Source organism: Siniperca chuatsi, linkage group LG17 (genome assembly GCF_020085105.1).
Source record: "Siniperca chuatsi isolate FFG_IHB_CAS linkage group LG17, ASM2008510v1, whole genome shotgun sequence".
Taxonomy (NCBI): domain Eukaryota; kingdom Metazoa; phylum Chordata; class Actinopteri; order Centrarchiformes; family Sinipercidae; genus Siniperca; species Siniperca chuatsi.
This window is the reverse complement of record NC_058058.1, coordinates 15,192,633-15,206,701: the sequence shown is the minus strand read 5'-3', so window position 1 is coordinate 15,206,701 and position 14,069 is coordinate 15,192,633. Positions and strand designations below refer to the sequence as shown.

At 40.7% G+C, this 14,069-nt stretch overlaps 1 protein-coding gene across 1 annotated transcript in view; it reads left to right on the top strand.

Annotated features, from left to right (window-relative positions):
- tinagl1 (tubulointerstitial nephritis antigen-like 1) overlaps positions 1-14,069 on the top strand; it is a 32,139-nt gene that overhangs the window by 9,084 nt on the left and 8,986 nt on the right. Inside the window, exons 3-8 of the mRNA XM_044171688.1 lie at positions 291-357; positions 6,865-6,957; positions 7,064-7,178; positions 12,372-12,498; positions 13,027-13,177; positions 13,305-13,491. Of these exons, the coding sequence (XP_044027623.1) occupies positions 291-357; positions 6,865-6,957; positions 7,064-7,178; positions 12,372-12,498; positions 13,027-13,177; positions 13,305-13,491 (740 nt within the window). The remainder of the gene's footprint in view (positions 1-290; positions 358-6,864; positions 6,958-7,063; positions 7,179-12,371; positions 12,499-13,026; positions 13,178-13,304; positions 13,492-14,069) is intronic.

Here is a 14,069-nt window from a genome sequence, read left to right as displayed (position 1 = left end):
TTACTGGAGCTCAGAGCTCCTTAGACCTCACATATTCTTTGTGTACACTCACACACAGACCCACACACTGGGGGAGTTGATGTTAACACTTTTTATTGTGGTTGTGAAGTGAAGGAATTCGGCCAGTGTGCTTGTATTATATAAGTGTGAGTGCTGTATATGTAAGTCTGTATCTCTGTCTCTGTATTTGAGGCTGTGCATGGTTTTCTCTGAGATTAGTGGTAGGATCTGTGTTGTTTAGCCACATCAAACCCAGATATATAAAGTTTCCCCTCTTTGTCTCCTCTCAGGCACCTGTGAAAGAAATGGAAACAAGTTCTTTACAGGGCAAACATACAAAGAGAACTGCAATTTATGGTATGTAAACCCCTCTTTATTCTTCTATTTGTCTTTATACCTCTTAAATCCTCGGCTTCCCTTAAATGTCCCCTTAAGTAGCTTTAAGTTTGAAAAACATGTTTTTCCCCTCACTTCATCTATATGCTCTGTAACTACTTGTTTTAACACTTCACGTGAACCATTAGATGCTTATACTGGGAGAATATGCGGCATTACAACAAATAAAACAATTGTAGATGTCTTGTGCGTCACACTTCTTCTCACGCTGACATACAGTACAAGTTGTGTGGGTTTACAAAATATGTGTGTGCACAGCATGTGTTTCTAATAATAAAGCCACTGGTGGAGTAATATTCGATTTTATACGCACACACACAAACACACAACGACTATCTCCCTCCCCTCCTCTACTGTATGTCATAACTCTTTGCTCATAATAGGCCTTTTCCTAAGATATTTTGACATGTCACTTGGAAACGTACAGGTGTAAATAATAAAATGAATGATGGCTGAATTCCATTTAGCTGCTTCAATTTCAGTGTCCTGGTGTTGTGCTTGCTGGCTCACTGTCACACTGTCATGACTTTATGGAACAGAGCCATTATTAATGTTATTAGTAACACCTCTGCTTTTCTGTGACAAGTCAAAATGACTGCTGTGAAAAAGGCCTATTGTTCAGTATGAGAGTAATGAGATAGAAAAGGAATAAACACACTCTTAAAGTTAGGGAAACAAGGGGCTTTAGGCCTTGCGTTGATGTCCATAACCGCTATACTGAGACCTTGAGAATATTAAACAGTGGAAAGCTGTTGAAGTTTTCTCTTGTTGTTGTGAATGTTTGAAGATTTTGTTTTTGTGTCTACATATGTGGGACAGAGTGTTCTGGAGAACAATATTTTTAGCCACGCTAGCGGCATGGCTCTCTGGAAGGTAATGTCTGTCTGTCAGTCTCTCCACCGCTTTGGTCCAGACTGGAATATCTCAACAACTATCAGATTAATTGCCATGAAATTTGGTATAGACATTTATGTCCCCCTCAGGATGAATTGTAATAACTTTGATGAGCCCTTAACTTTTCATCTAGCCATCATCATTACTTTGTGTTTAATGCTAATAGCACATGTTAGCATGCTAACACGCTAAAATAAGATGGTGAACATTGTAAACATTATACCTGCTAAACATCTGCTGCTAGCAGGGGGTCATCCCTTTGTTCCCAGGGTCCTATGTTCCCAGCATGTGTATCTCTTGATATACACTAACATTGTAAGAGATTGATATCTTTGCAGTTCAAATTGCAAAAAAAGGAAGGGAGATTGACGTTTCAATTGCAGTTTGAATGGTAAAAATCCATTCAGCTACTGTGGAGATGTGATGATGTGAGATGATCAATGTCTAAAGTCAAGAAAACTGTCTTGCCTGCAAATTTGAGGGTGTTGGTTTCAAGGAGAAAGCTACAAGCTGTAGCTGGGTGATTTCAACATACTGACCCAGGGAAACATATATTGAACATTTTACCTAGGGAAAAGCATTGCTGAGAACATAAAACCCTTTGAAAGGTCTCCTTAACGTGTCATATTAAGAGGATCATGAGCTGGAGAACACAGAAGCCTGGGAACATCTGCTCCCAACTATAGACTGTATTGAACAGGTAATGCTGATAAAGTTAGTTGTTATTTATTCCAAAGCCTTTTCTGTTATAAAGTGAAGAACAGCTTGGCGGTTTGTGTCTGTTACAGGAGGAACAGTAGCTGCATAACTGAGAATAAATCACAACAGGCCCCCCTGCTAATTTTTCCCATCTCGTAGCAATGTTGTGTGCGCCAACCTCTCCAACATTCATATCCTACTGAGTAACATGGCAAATTTAGTCATAATTGAAACAGATTTCTTGTTGAGCTTCTGAACCGTGTTCTTACTTTCATATAAATAAAAATCCATTCTGCTCTAATGCACAGAACTGAGGCTGGAAATTGTAATACAAAGCTCATGTATTCTTGTTTTGACTCTTTGAGTAGATGTCTTTGACAATGTTGCATCCAGTTCAGGGGTACTGATGGACAGATTCACAAACAGCTCTTCACTTTATGACCCTGACATGAAGTTAAGAGCTTCTAAAAACAGTATTTTAGATTAGCTCTCAGTCACAGCAAAGTGTCTTTAATCTCTGTGTCCTTTCACACTCCGAGGGCAACAGGGACCATGTGGCTGTTGTTATTTTTCTGCATGATATTGACGGTAGCCAAGTACAGTAAAGCAGTTCTTGAGAGACCAAAGGAAGGAGATTGAGGAGGTCAAGTTAGTGAAAGCAGGAAGAAGGGAGATTGAATTCCTTACCTTCATTTTGCTCCTCAAAGACCCTGTATGCATGTGTACGTGTGTGAACATGCACACCTTGCACACAAATGTTGATTAAAAATCCATTTGTACATCTGTATTATATTTATTTTCATGCAACAAGAACACACTGTGGCTGTTTGTCATGACACGTCTAACCAAAACCACACTGACCCTGATGATCTCCACATCCTCTGCTTTTAGTCTCACAGCTGTTCGACTCCAGTAGCTGTGCTGTGTCAGTGTGATAGGCCTGCAGTATGACTTTTATCAAGGCAGCTCAATTAGGTTTGACCTAAAGGGTGTGATGGGTGCGTAGATAGGCGAGGTTGGAAGTTGATAAATGGTGGGGCTGGCGTTTTTTCTTGAGGAAAGACTTGTGGAGGTTGAGCAAACACAAACTGTGTGGTAAAAATAGCCTCCAGTGTTCCAGGTCACCAGAAATGCGTTTATGTGCCAACTCCCCCGCCAAACAAAAGAGTCTTATGCACATATGCTCTCACACGTGCTTGTTAAGGCAATACACATGGATGCTTGAAATATTGCACCACAACTTTGGCGCAGAGGGACACACACACGCTGCCTTTTCCTACTCCCACTCTCTCTACTTCCCAAATATGCGTCCTCCCAACTCTCAGAATCAGGGCTGCAGGGTGGAGGACACAGCTTCCTCTTTGAGTCATCAGGCAGCTCTCCCTCCTTTCCCTCCCAAGTCTCTCATTAGCAGTGGTTGAGCCTCTGCGCACTTATTTAGTTATCTAACCTCCTACATGTCTTGACTAACTGCTGACTTGGGCAAAATTGGAAGCCTTGTCAAATAGCCAAATATCACAGATACAGTCAATAAAAAACAGCTCTTTGACACCAGTATCACAATAAACTATCTTTTCCTAAAGTACGGTTATAGCTTGAAATTACTTCTCGGCAGATTGTGTCAGTGCTAGACAGCATAGAAACACAGCACACTCTGACTGAGCATGAAGTGCTAAAACTGCTTATGTTTACTGTTGTGTGCGTGTGTGTGAAGATGCACCATGATATGCGTGGCAGTCTTTTGTTGTGTTAATGAGATCTCCAGCTGAGGCCTTTTCCTTTCCGAGCTGTTGGCATCCTGATAACTCTCTATCTGCTCCAAATTATCTGAAACGTGGCGACTCCCGCTTGCGCCGGCAATCTCACACAGCCCAAAGGACCAACTATCTCTGTCTGCTTGTACTTCAGATTGGACAACAGCCAAATGCCAACTCAGTTGTTGTATAGTTTCTCAGATGCTGTAGATACGTCATATCTGAACACACACAAACAAGGCCCTGTCCCCACTGATCTGGCGGGATCAGTGGCGAGATATAGCGAGACAATAGACCTCATGTCACCCAGGTGTGCGTATTTGTATGTATGTATGCAAGTGTGTGTATGTGTATGGTCTTTGCGGTGAACAGGGTGTCTTTCTCTAATAGGGACTGTGACGAAGAATGTGAAACATGGCCTCCCACTGTCCTCGCAGCCCTCATATATCATTCTTAGTCACACTCTGTCCCCCTGTCTCCACGAGTCTATCATTACCTGTCCCTGTGTGTGTGTTTCAAGTACTATTACTGTGTGAATTTATTGCTGTTTTCGACCCAGTGGCACTGAGCTGCATGTACAGTATGTGTTACTGCTGAAGGGAGGGAGAGGCGAAAGGTCATTGTCTCTTTCCTTCAATCAAAGCCATCAGACGGTCCTCTGTGGGAGGTTGAGCAGACAGTCACTGGTCTAAAGTGTGTGCCAGCGTGTATGTGTGTGTGGGTGTGTGCTTGAACATTGTATTTGCTCGAGTCTTAGAGAGACAGCAGGGAGGAGTGCAGTGGAGAGGTGATACACACTCTGTAGGCTTCAGTGGGACTAAAGGGGAATTTGGCCTCTTCATCATTGTGTGTTTGAGTTTAATGGGCAGGTTACCTTTTCTGTAAACATGATGTCTAATGTACAGTAGACTTTATGGTTGGAAGTCTATACACACCTGTGTGGGAAACACCCACACTCATTCTTTCTCGCTTGCTAATGCACTCATTAATTTTGAGACGGCCGCTGACCCTGTGGCTGTTATACACAATAATTTATGTTGACTTTTTTTAACCAACAAGTGTTAGTGACAGGGACCTGCGAACAAAACCATTTACAGTCAGACAACCACGAAACAAAAAACACATCAATAAAGCTTTAAAATCACCAAAAGGGAATGAAAAATTCTAGCTTGAGGCTTAAAGATTTAAATCTAGTCCAGCCAAGATTAGTGTGTACATAAGGTGTCTGTAGAGTAACTATGTAGCTGGAGCCAGCAGCCAGTTAGCTTAGCTTAGCATAAAGAGTAAAACAAAATCCTGTAACACCTGTATAGTTTTTACACTTTGGGTTTTGCACGAATCAAACAAATGAGATATAACGTGTTAAAGGTCCAGTGTGTAACATTTAGGAGGAGCTATTGCCAGAAAGTGAATATATTTATAAGTATGTTTTAATTAGTGTATAATCGCCTGAAATAAGAATCGCTGTGTTTTCATTACCTTAGAATAAGCCCTTTATGTCTACAGAGGGAGAGGGTCCCCTTCCACAGGGTCCTGTCTAGATGGTAACCCTGGATACAAACCAAACACTGGCTCTAGATAGGGCCGTTTGTGTTTTTCGCGGCCACCATAGTTTCTACTGCACGTTTCGAAGGGGAGGGTGAGGCAAGCGGTATTCAAATGGTTGCAAACTGCAATTTCACCGCTAGATGCCACTAAATCCTACACAATGCTCCTTTACTTAGTGAACTTTAGAGGTGCTGGTAGGCAGAATTTATTACCTTTGGGCAGAGCCAGGTTAGCTGTTTTCATAATTATTGTACAGGCACAAGAGGAGCATCAATCTTCTCATCTCATTCTCAGCAAGAAAGCATATTTCCCAAAATGTCAAACTATTCTTGGAAGAAATTACAGAATGTCTCTGGAATAAATTAAGACATAAAAGTTGACCCACCAATCGTTTTATGGTTTAGAAAAGTCATGTGTAAATCACTGCATTATCACTGTAATTATTCTGTATTATTCTATAGCATCCTGGTAGGATAATATAAAATTTATAAAGAACAGACATTAGTTTTGATGTTTTGTTTTGTCCATACAGTTGCTTTTAGGAAATATATGGGATGAAATATCCTGTAGATGTTTATAGTTTCAAACAAATAATCAGCAAGTTTAGGGGACGCAAATTTTTTAATAATTTACTTTGAAGTATCAGCGGAAGGTGAACTTAAGTACTTGTACTTTACTGAACCATTTCCATTTTATACTTCTACTTCATTTCAGAGGGAAATATATGTTTTACTTCACTACATTTATTTTACAACTATGGTTACTGGTTAAAATTTTAATCCAAAACAAATTATCTTATAAATTATGATGCATTATAGATTTATTACTGTACCCAAAAGTATATATAATAATATAACATGTAGAACGGGGACAGTCTGCATAATGAGTACTTCTACTTTTGTATGTTTTGCTGACAATACTTTGATTGTACTTGTTTGATTTTACTTGCATGACTTTTACTTTTGTTGTATTGGTGCTTTTACTTAACTAAAAGATCTTGATACTTTTTCCACAAGTGGTCTAGCTACATACACACACACACACACACACACACACACACACACACACACACACACACACACACACACACACACACACACACACTCCCTCACAGTGAGTCATCAGAAAGCCCAAAGTTATATTTGAGCATCCCCAAAGAAAACATCATCATCATCATTAATATCCTGTTCCCTTATCTCTTTTGTCATCTTCTTGACTTCTTCAGTCTCTCTCTGCTTCCTTCTGACCAGAAATGGATCTGTGTTCTGCAGCCTTAAAAGGCTGAATATCTCCTTTAACCTCTCCCTCTATTTCTCACCCCCTCAGTCATTCTTTTTCCAGTCTTTTCCAGTTACTGACATTCTTCTCTTAGTTAATTTCTTATTTGGGAATTCCACTGAGCCCCTGCATATTTGTCTGTCCCTCAGATGGTCTTTCTATTTTAGCTGGTGACTTCACTGGCTTTAGCATAAATATGGAAATTGATATATTTCTATTTTAGTTGCAATTACAGCTGCTAATGCCTTTCAATGGTCTCATCTCTTTGCCCCTACTTTCTGTCTCTCCTCTGTAGTACATGTGGGACCACAGGACGCTGGGAGTGTGAGCAGAACGCCTGTCTGATGGAGCCTGACATTATCCATGCTGTCAACAGAGGACACTATGGGTAAAAAAACAAACACGGCCATACATAAACACACAAACTTGATACTATTTGATGGTCTACAATAAGATCTTTATTACACATGGTTCCTCCTATCTTGTGCTCTCAGGTGGAAGGCAGCTAACTACAGTCAGTTCTACGGCATGACTTTAGACGAGGGCATCCGGTACCGCCTGGGCACACAGAGACCCTCCAAGACTATTATGAACATGAATGAGATCCAGGTACAGGACAGTCTTCATCCTTGAAAAGTATTTTAGGGTTAATAGGACCCACCTGACCAAAAATACCAGTCGAAAGAGAACTATGTGGGTGATCAAGTTTCTAAAGGCACAGGTACAAACTTTATTGTTGATACTCTTCATGAAATCCTTACCATCATCAGTGCTACCATTTCATAACTGACATTTGACCTCTGACCTTGCTGGAGGAATATCATGTTACTTGTTGCTAGTAGGTGTAACCTCTTAAACCCTGGGTTTCTGCTTCAACTTCCACTTTAAAAAATATTTACATACAATCACAAAGTGTCACATAAATCACATATTATGTATTTGTTGTTCCCACTGACATTCCAGATTTCTTCTTCTTAATTTTATCAGGCTGTCATGTTTGGTGTCATTAGAAACTTAGAAAGAAACATTTTTTTATCACTAGAACTTAAGATAAAGTTTAATATTTTTGAAAAATGCTTTTATGTACAAAGTATATTTGCAATGTTGGACCCAACAGAAGCTGAAGGGGTGACAAAAAAATTTTAAATTTGAATTCCCTACAATTAAATCTCTTTACTTTCATTTATTTTTTTGGCTATGGTCTGGAGATACTATATAAAACCAGATTAGCCAAAATATTACATAGAAAAACTTCCAGAACAGTATACAGTATTTATATTGAGTTATTTTAAGCCATGATGGTTCATCTCTTATCTTTGGCATAATGAAAAGATGACCATGAAAACATTAAAATATACATAGTGTATGTACTGTATACCAGACAGAAACTAGTGTGAATCAGTGTGAGTGTGTGACACATGTATTGTAGGGATGTGGGTGGTGGGTGGTGGTGAAGGGAAATGTGGGGTGGTGTGGTGGAGCAGGATGTTTTAGCGACAGGTGAGAATGCAGAGTAAAATAAATTGTTACAGTTGTGTTGAGGCTGTTTCACTTCTTTAAAAGCTCCTGCCTACTTCCTGTGAGTTTATGATTTGTGATATGCAGGTTTAAAACCTATTACAACAAGCGAGCGCTGAAACATTTTCCACGTAATTATGGTGGCTTGTTGGTATGTGATGGCGTCTCCGTCTGGAACCTCAGCCCACTCTGATCCACTCAGCCTTTGTTTACATTTTACCCAGACAGATTACATAAGACGGAACCAAAACATCAGACAGAGAAGATGGAGGGGATGGTGGCTGCCCGGAGAATAAAGAGCAACCTCCTCTCCAGTCTGTACCTCCCCACCTCCATCCATCCCCTCATCCATCCATCCTCACTACCCCCGCTTACCTCTGCCAGCATTCCACGACTTCTTCCAGCCAAAAAAACCTCTCCCCTCCTTCTTCCGCCGTCAGCGTGTCCCTACCAGTGCCAGGAACCAGATAAGAGCGTTGCAGCTCATTCATAAATCTCTCTCTCCCTCCTTCCCTGTCTGTCTGTGGACTCCTGTGTAAGGGATGGAAAATAGTGAATTAATGAATGAATTCATTACACAACACCTTATTCTTGCAGCCGTTTTTCCTCTTTCATCTTGCCTTTAGGTCAGGTGTTTCTGGTGCCCGTGCTTTTGGACTCTGACCTTTCACAACTACAAATCTCTAACCAGCAGCACATTCCTTAGTTATGTATCAGGTGGCCGTTTGCGCTCTGAGTACCTCACTATTAATCAGAGGAATGCAGTGCAGGCAGCCAGGCTCTTTGTGAGAGAGAGGGGGAAAGTCAGTTGTACAGAAGTGTGTTCTCTGTTATCACACATAACTGGGAGCGACCTGGAGCAGCGACTAATAGATTGAGTATGTTTGGCATCTGAGAAGCAGCTGCGAGTGAACATGCGCTCTCAGGAATCAATTAGTCTTTTCATCCTAATTGGCATTCATTATCACAGTGGTATTGATGTTTTAAATAGAGATAGATGCCTCCATGAAAGCTGAAGTCAGTTGATTCAAACGACACGTTTGATTTTATACTGATGTAACCAAATTGCCTCATGGTTTCATGGAGAGGACCTGGATCAAAGGTTCCTGTCTGTTCTACAGCGTCAGGGATTAAGACTGGGCCAATGGGTCTGTAAAATGTCCCTTCTGCTTGAGGGTTGATTAGCAGACTTAGGTAATCTGCCTGTGATCCAAACTTGTCATACAAAGCCGTCCACAAGTATTTTAATCGCAGCTGTTAGTTTGTGTTCTGTTGTGGGCAAACAGTCTGACACCACATTCAACTGCTGCTGCAGCTTTATGTTGGCTCTAAGTGCTGTTTTCTCAATTTTACTCTAAATCCTTGTTTGAGATTTTGGGCTGTCACTTATGAAAATAATTGTTTTCACTGAGAAATATTGATGTTTTCTCAATGAGGGTCGTTCTGTGATAGAGTAACAGTGATTAAGTGATATTTACTGAGATGTCTGACTGAGGCAAAGGAGGCAGCACTGAGCAGATTGATCACCCGTGACTCCAATATGGCAGCACGCTGCTGCTAGATACAGGCTGGAAAAGTTTGCTTCCCTGCAAGTTTACTAGCAAGTTTTTTTTTCTTCAACTAGAGAGCATCATAATGCAGATTAATCTGGCCGGCCCAAAAGAGCCAAGCATTGTCCGCCTGAGAAAACTTGAGTGACAAGTTATTGACAACTGCTACAACGTATTAGTCAAAATGGCCGACGTGGACAGCCATTCATCAGCGGAAAAAAAGGAACATATCTACTGCCACCACTGCTACAGGGCAGATGAAACTCCTGCATTAATTCAATGGGAAGCTACAAACACTGTATTTAACAGGACAAGATATTCTGGACATTAAAGAAACCAAAAACAATTAGACAATCTGCGGAGGGACAATGACCAACTCACAGCTTGATTCCATCGATCAGCTCTGGCGGCTGCTTTTCGTTCTGGCTGGAGCTGATCGTGGCTACTCTAGACAAAGCTTGTGATTTCACCAGATGCAATGCAACACGTTTCAGAAGTGTCCCAGAAGCATCTCTCCACTCTGTTCCACTTAAAATATGCGATGATTAAGTTTATAGCCTATCTACAATAAACACATTCTTTGATAATATAGATCTTCCCAAGCTACCAGAACCTCATGCAAATATCTGCAAATACAGACCCATTACACTAGATGACTGTGAGAAAGCACTTCAAGCTATGTCAAATAACAAACCACCTGGATCAGACGGTTTCCCCACTGAATTTTACAAACACTTTTGAACCACAATATCATTAAGATGGTATTCATTAAGATGGTAACAGAAATGTACAAATCCTCCAACATACCACCACAATTCAGCACTCATCTAAGTTCAAGGATCCTACTCTGCTCAAGCTACTGCCCCTTATCATTCATCAACACAGACATCAAAATTATTAGTAAAGCACTAAGATTGGAAAAAGTCATCCATATCTTACTTCACTCGGACCAAACTGGTTTCATCAAAGGTAGACACTCCTCAAATAATATGCACCTAATAACTATATCAACAAATCCAAAGACTAACACATCAATCATATCATTAGATGTAGAGAAGGCATACAACCTATAAGGTCAGTTTATATGCCGACGATTTATTATTATGTATGCAAAAACCATCAACATCACTACCTACAGTGTTTAAACTCATAGCAAGATTTTCCTCCATCTCTGATTATTCCATTAATTGGTCCAAATCCACCATCCTCACTACAGAAAAGCAAACAGCTTGGAGGTTAGGTCTCTTTTAATTCATGGAAACACCTGTTTGAAAACAATACAGTACCAATATTTGTTGGCAGAACATCTCTCAATGGAACAAATCACTGCATCTAACAAAAATCAAACAGCTACATTTCAATGGGAGTTTGTTTTAAAAAACATTTTTATATATACACTTTGTCTTTGTTCTGGAGTGGCGACACCTTGTCTGTAAACAATTGAATGCAGGACAAGCTCTCCCAGCTGAGTGTGGCTGAATCCACCGGCAGGTGGATCACAGGCTTCCTGTCTGACAGGAGGCAGCACGTGAAGTTGGGAAAACATGTCTCTGACTCCCAGACCATCACCGGTTCCCCTCAAGGCTGTGTCCTTCCCCTCTGCTCTTCTCCCTGTACACAAACAGCTGCACCTCCAGTCACCTGTCCATTAAGCTGCTGACGTTTGCAGATGACACCACCCTCATTGGGCTCAACTCTGATGGGGATGAATCCGCCTACAGGTGGGAGATTGACAACCTGGTGACCTGGTGCAGTCAGAACAACCTGGAACTCAACGCTCTAAAGACAGTGGAGATGGTTTTGGATTTCAGAAAGATCCCTTCTCCACCCGTGCCCATCACCCTGTGTGACTCTGTCGACACTGTGGAGTCCTTCCTCTTCCTGGGCACCATCATCACCCAGGACCTCAAGTGGGAGCTGAACATCAGCTCTACACCGCCATCACTGAGTCCATCCTCACCTCCTCCATCACCATCTGGTATGCTGCTGCCACTGCCAGGACAAGGGCAGACTGCAATGTATCATTTGCTCTGCAGAAAAGGTGATTGGCTGCAATCTACCTTTCCTCCAGGACCTGTACGCCTCCAGGACTCTGAGACGAGCAGGAAAGGTTGTGGCTGACTGCTCCCACCCCGAGCACAAACTGTTTCAGACACTCCCCTCCGGTAGGAGGCTGTGGCCCATCTGGACCAAAACCGCACCCCACAAAAACAGTTTCTTTTCATCTGCAGCCGGCCTTATCAACAAGGCTCGAGACCCCAACTGACACCTCCTAACCCTGCACTACATGTTATATTAATGTAAAGTCTACACTCCTGACTCAGTGCATTACATTAAAGTACATCTTCTGGACTACTATCTTTCACATATTATTTCACAAATATTCTTTAAACTTTATACTGTGAACTTTTGCATATTCCCTGGTAAACATTTTGCATGTTGCTGCACAAACTATATAGCTATTTCATTTAAATAAGTCATATTGTACATATATATTTTTTTAATCATACTTTTTCATATCTTGTTGTCAATTTTCTATTAATGCTTACAGTACTTGTTTATAATTAATATTATTATTATTATACTTTATTTATATTTTCTACTTACTATGTTTATTGTTATGCACCAATATACCAAAGCATATTCCTTGCATGTGTGAACCTGCTTGGCAATAAATTGTTGCAGGCCTACGTAATATCTTCCATCTTTTTCTTAATTTTTCTCTCTCTTTCAGATGAACATGGATCCTCATAGTGACCGTCTGCCACTCTACTTCAACTCAGCAGAGAAGTGGCCAGGAAAAATTCATGAACCACTGGACCAGGGCAACTGTGCTGCATCCTGGGCTTTCTCAACTGCAGGTAGAACAGGAGAATAAATTGAGAAAATGCAGGGAAATATGGGATATCATTATGAGATCAAAAGGAAAGAGAGAAAATAGAAGAATAAAATTTTGTGAATCAACATTTGGCATTTTTGACAAGGTGCTGGCAGGTTAAATGACATTAGTTCAAAAAGACAAATAATGACCCAAACACACAGTCTTGTTCCCAATACTTCTATTTTACATGGACATGATGCTGTGTTGACTATAAAAAGTCTTCCTCAGGTTTGTGGTTGAAATATATATATATTTAAAATATATCGTCATTCTGTGCCGATATTTGTTATCCAGCACCTGCAAAAGATTTATGGATGTGTGTGTGGCTTCTGATGATTAATTGACATTAATAATCACACAATTTAGCTTGCTGCAGACAAAAAATAGAAACAATTTAGAGGATAAAATCTTAAAATCCTTTTGTGTAATTGTTAAGTAATCAAGTAACATCGTATTTGTTTTTTGAATGGTTTTGACATTTTTTTATGTTTCCTAACCTCTTCACTAGCTGTGGCATCAGACAGAATCTCCATCCAGTCAATGGGTCACATGACTCCTCAGCTGTCTCCCCAAAATCTTATTTCCTGTGACACGCGCAACCAGGGAGGCTGTGCTGGGGGACGTATTGATGGAGCCTGGTGGTACCTCCGGCGTAGAGGGTGAAGACTTCATTTTATATGAACTAGAAACAAAAAACAATGCAGCACACAATAAGTTTTGGTGATTACTTGATGACAACATTCTAAAGATTTGGCACATCTTTCCATCTCTCCTCTTCTCTCACAGAGTGGTGACAGAAGACTGTTATCCATACCAACCTCCACAGCAAACACCAGCGGAGGTTGGCCGCTGTATGATGCAGAGTCGCTCGATTGGTCGGGGGAAGAGACAGGCCACACAGCGCTGCCCCAACACACACAACTACCAGAACGACATCTACCAGTCCACACCACCCTACAGGCTCTCATCCAATGTAAACAACACAAAACAATACGTGCATAAACAGAGATACATGATGCACAACTGCATACATACACACCGACTCACAGGTCAACACCCGACCAGCATAACATGTTCTCCAGTAAACATGCAGCTTTCACAAGCTCGCTGTACATTTTTGGGACTTCTTCGTGCTACAGTGGACTATAATCTCTCTCACGTGTCTATTACAGTATGTGTTTTTGCACACTTTCCTCATGCATACTTGACTCTGTTGTGAATGAACATGGGAATGTACAGGATTAAGTGCTTGACAGCACTCTTCACTGAATCAATGAAGGGCAAGAAGTTGCATTTTTACCTGCATGTTTTCAAACTTTTATGGTCCATGCAGTTGGTTGATTGAGATATAATACAGAATTAAAAAGTAACCTATTCTGTTTGTAGTTACACTAGTTTGTCTCAAAATATATTGGTTATACAGGCCAGAGAGTGAATTAAACCAATTTACAGACTGAGCAATCATCATCATCATCATCATCATCATCATCATCATCCATAATCATTATCTACTATCATTTAGAGACTCAAAAGTGTATCTGGAATTAGATT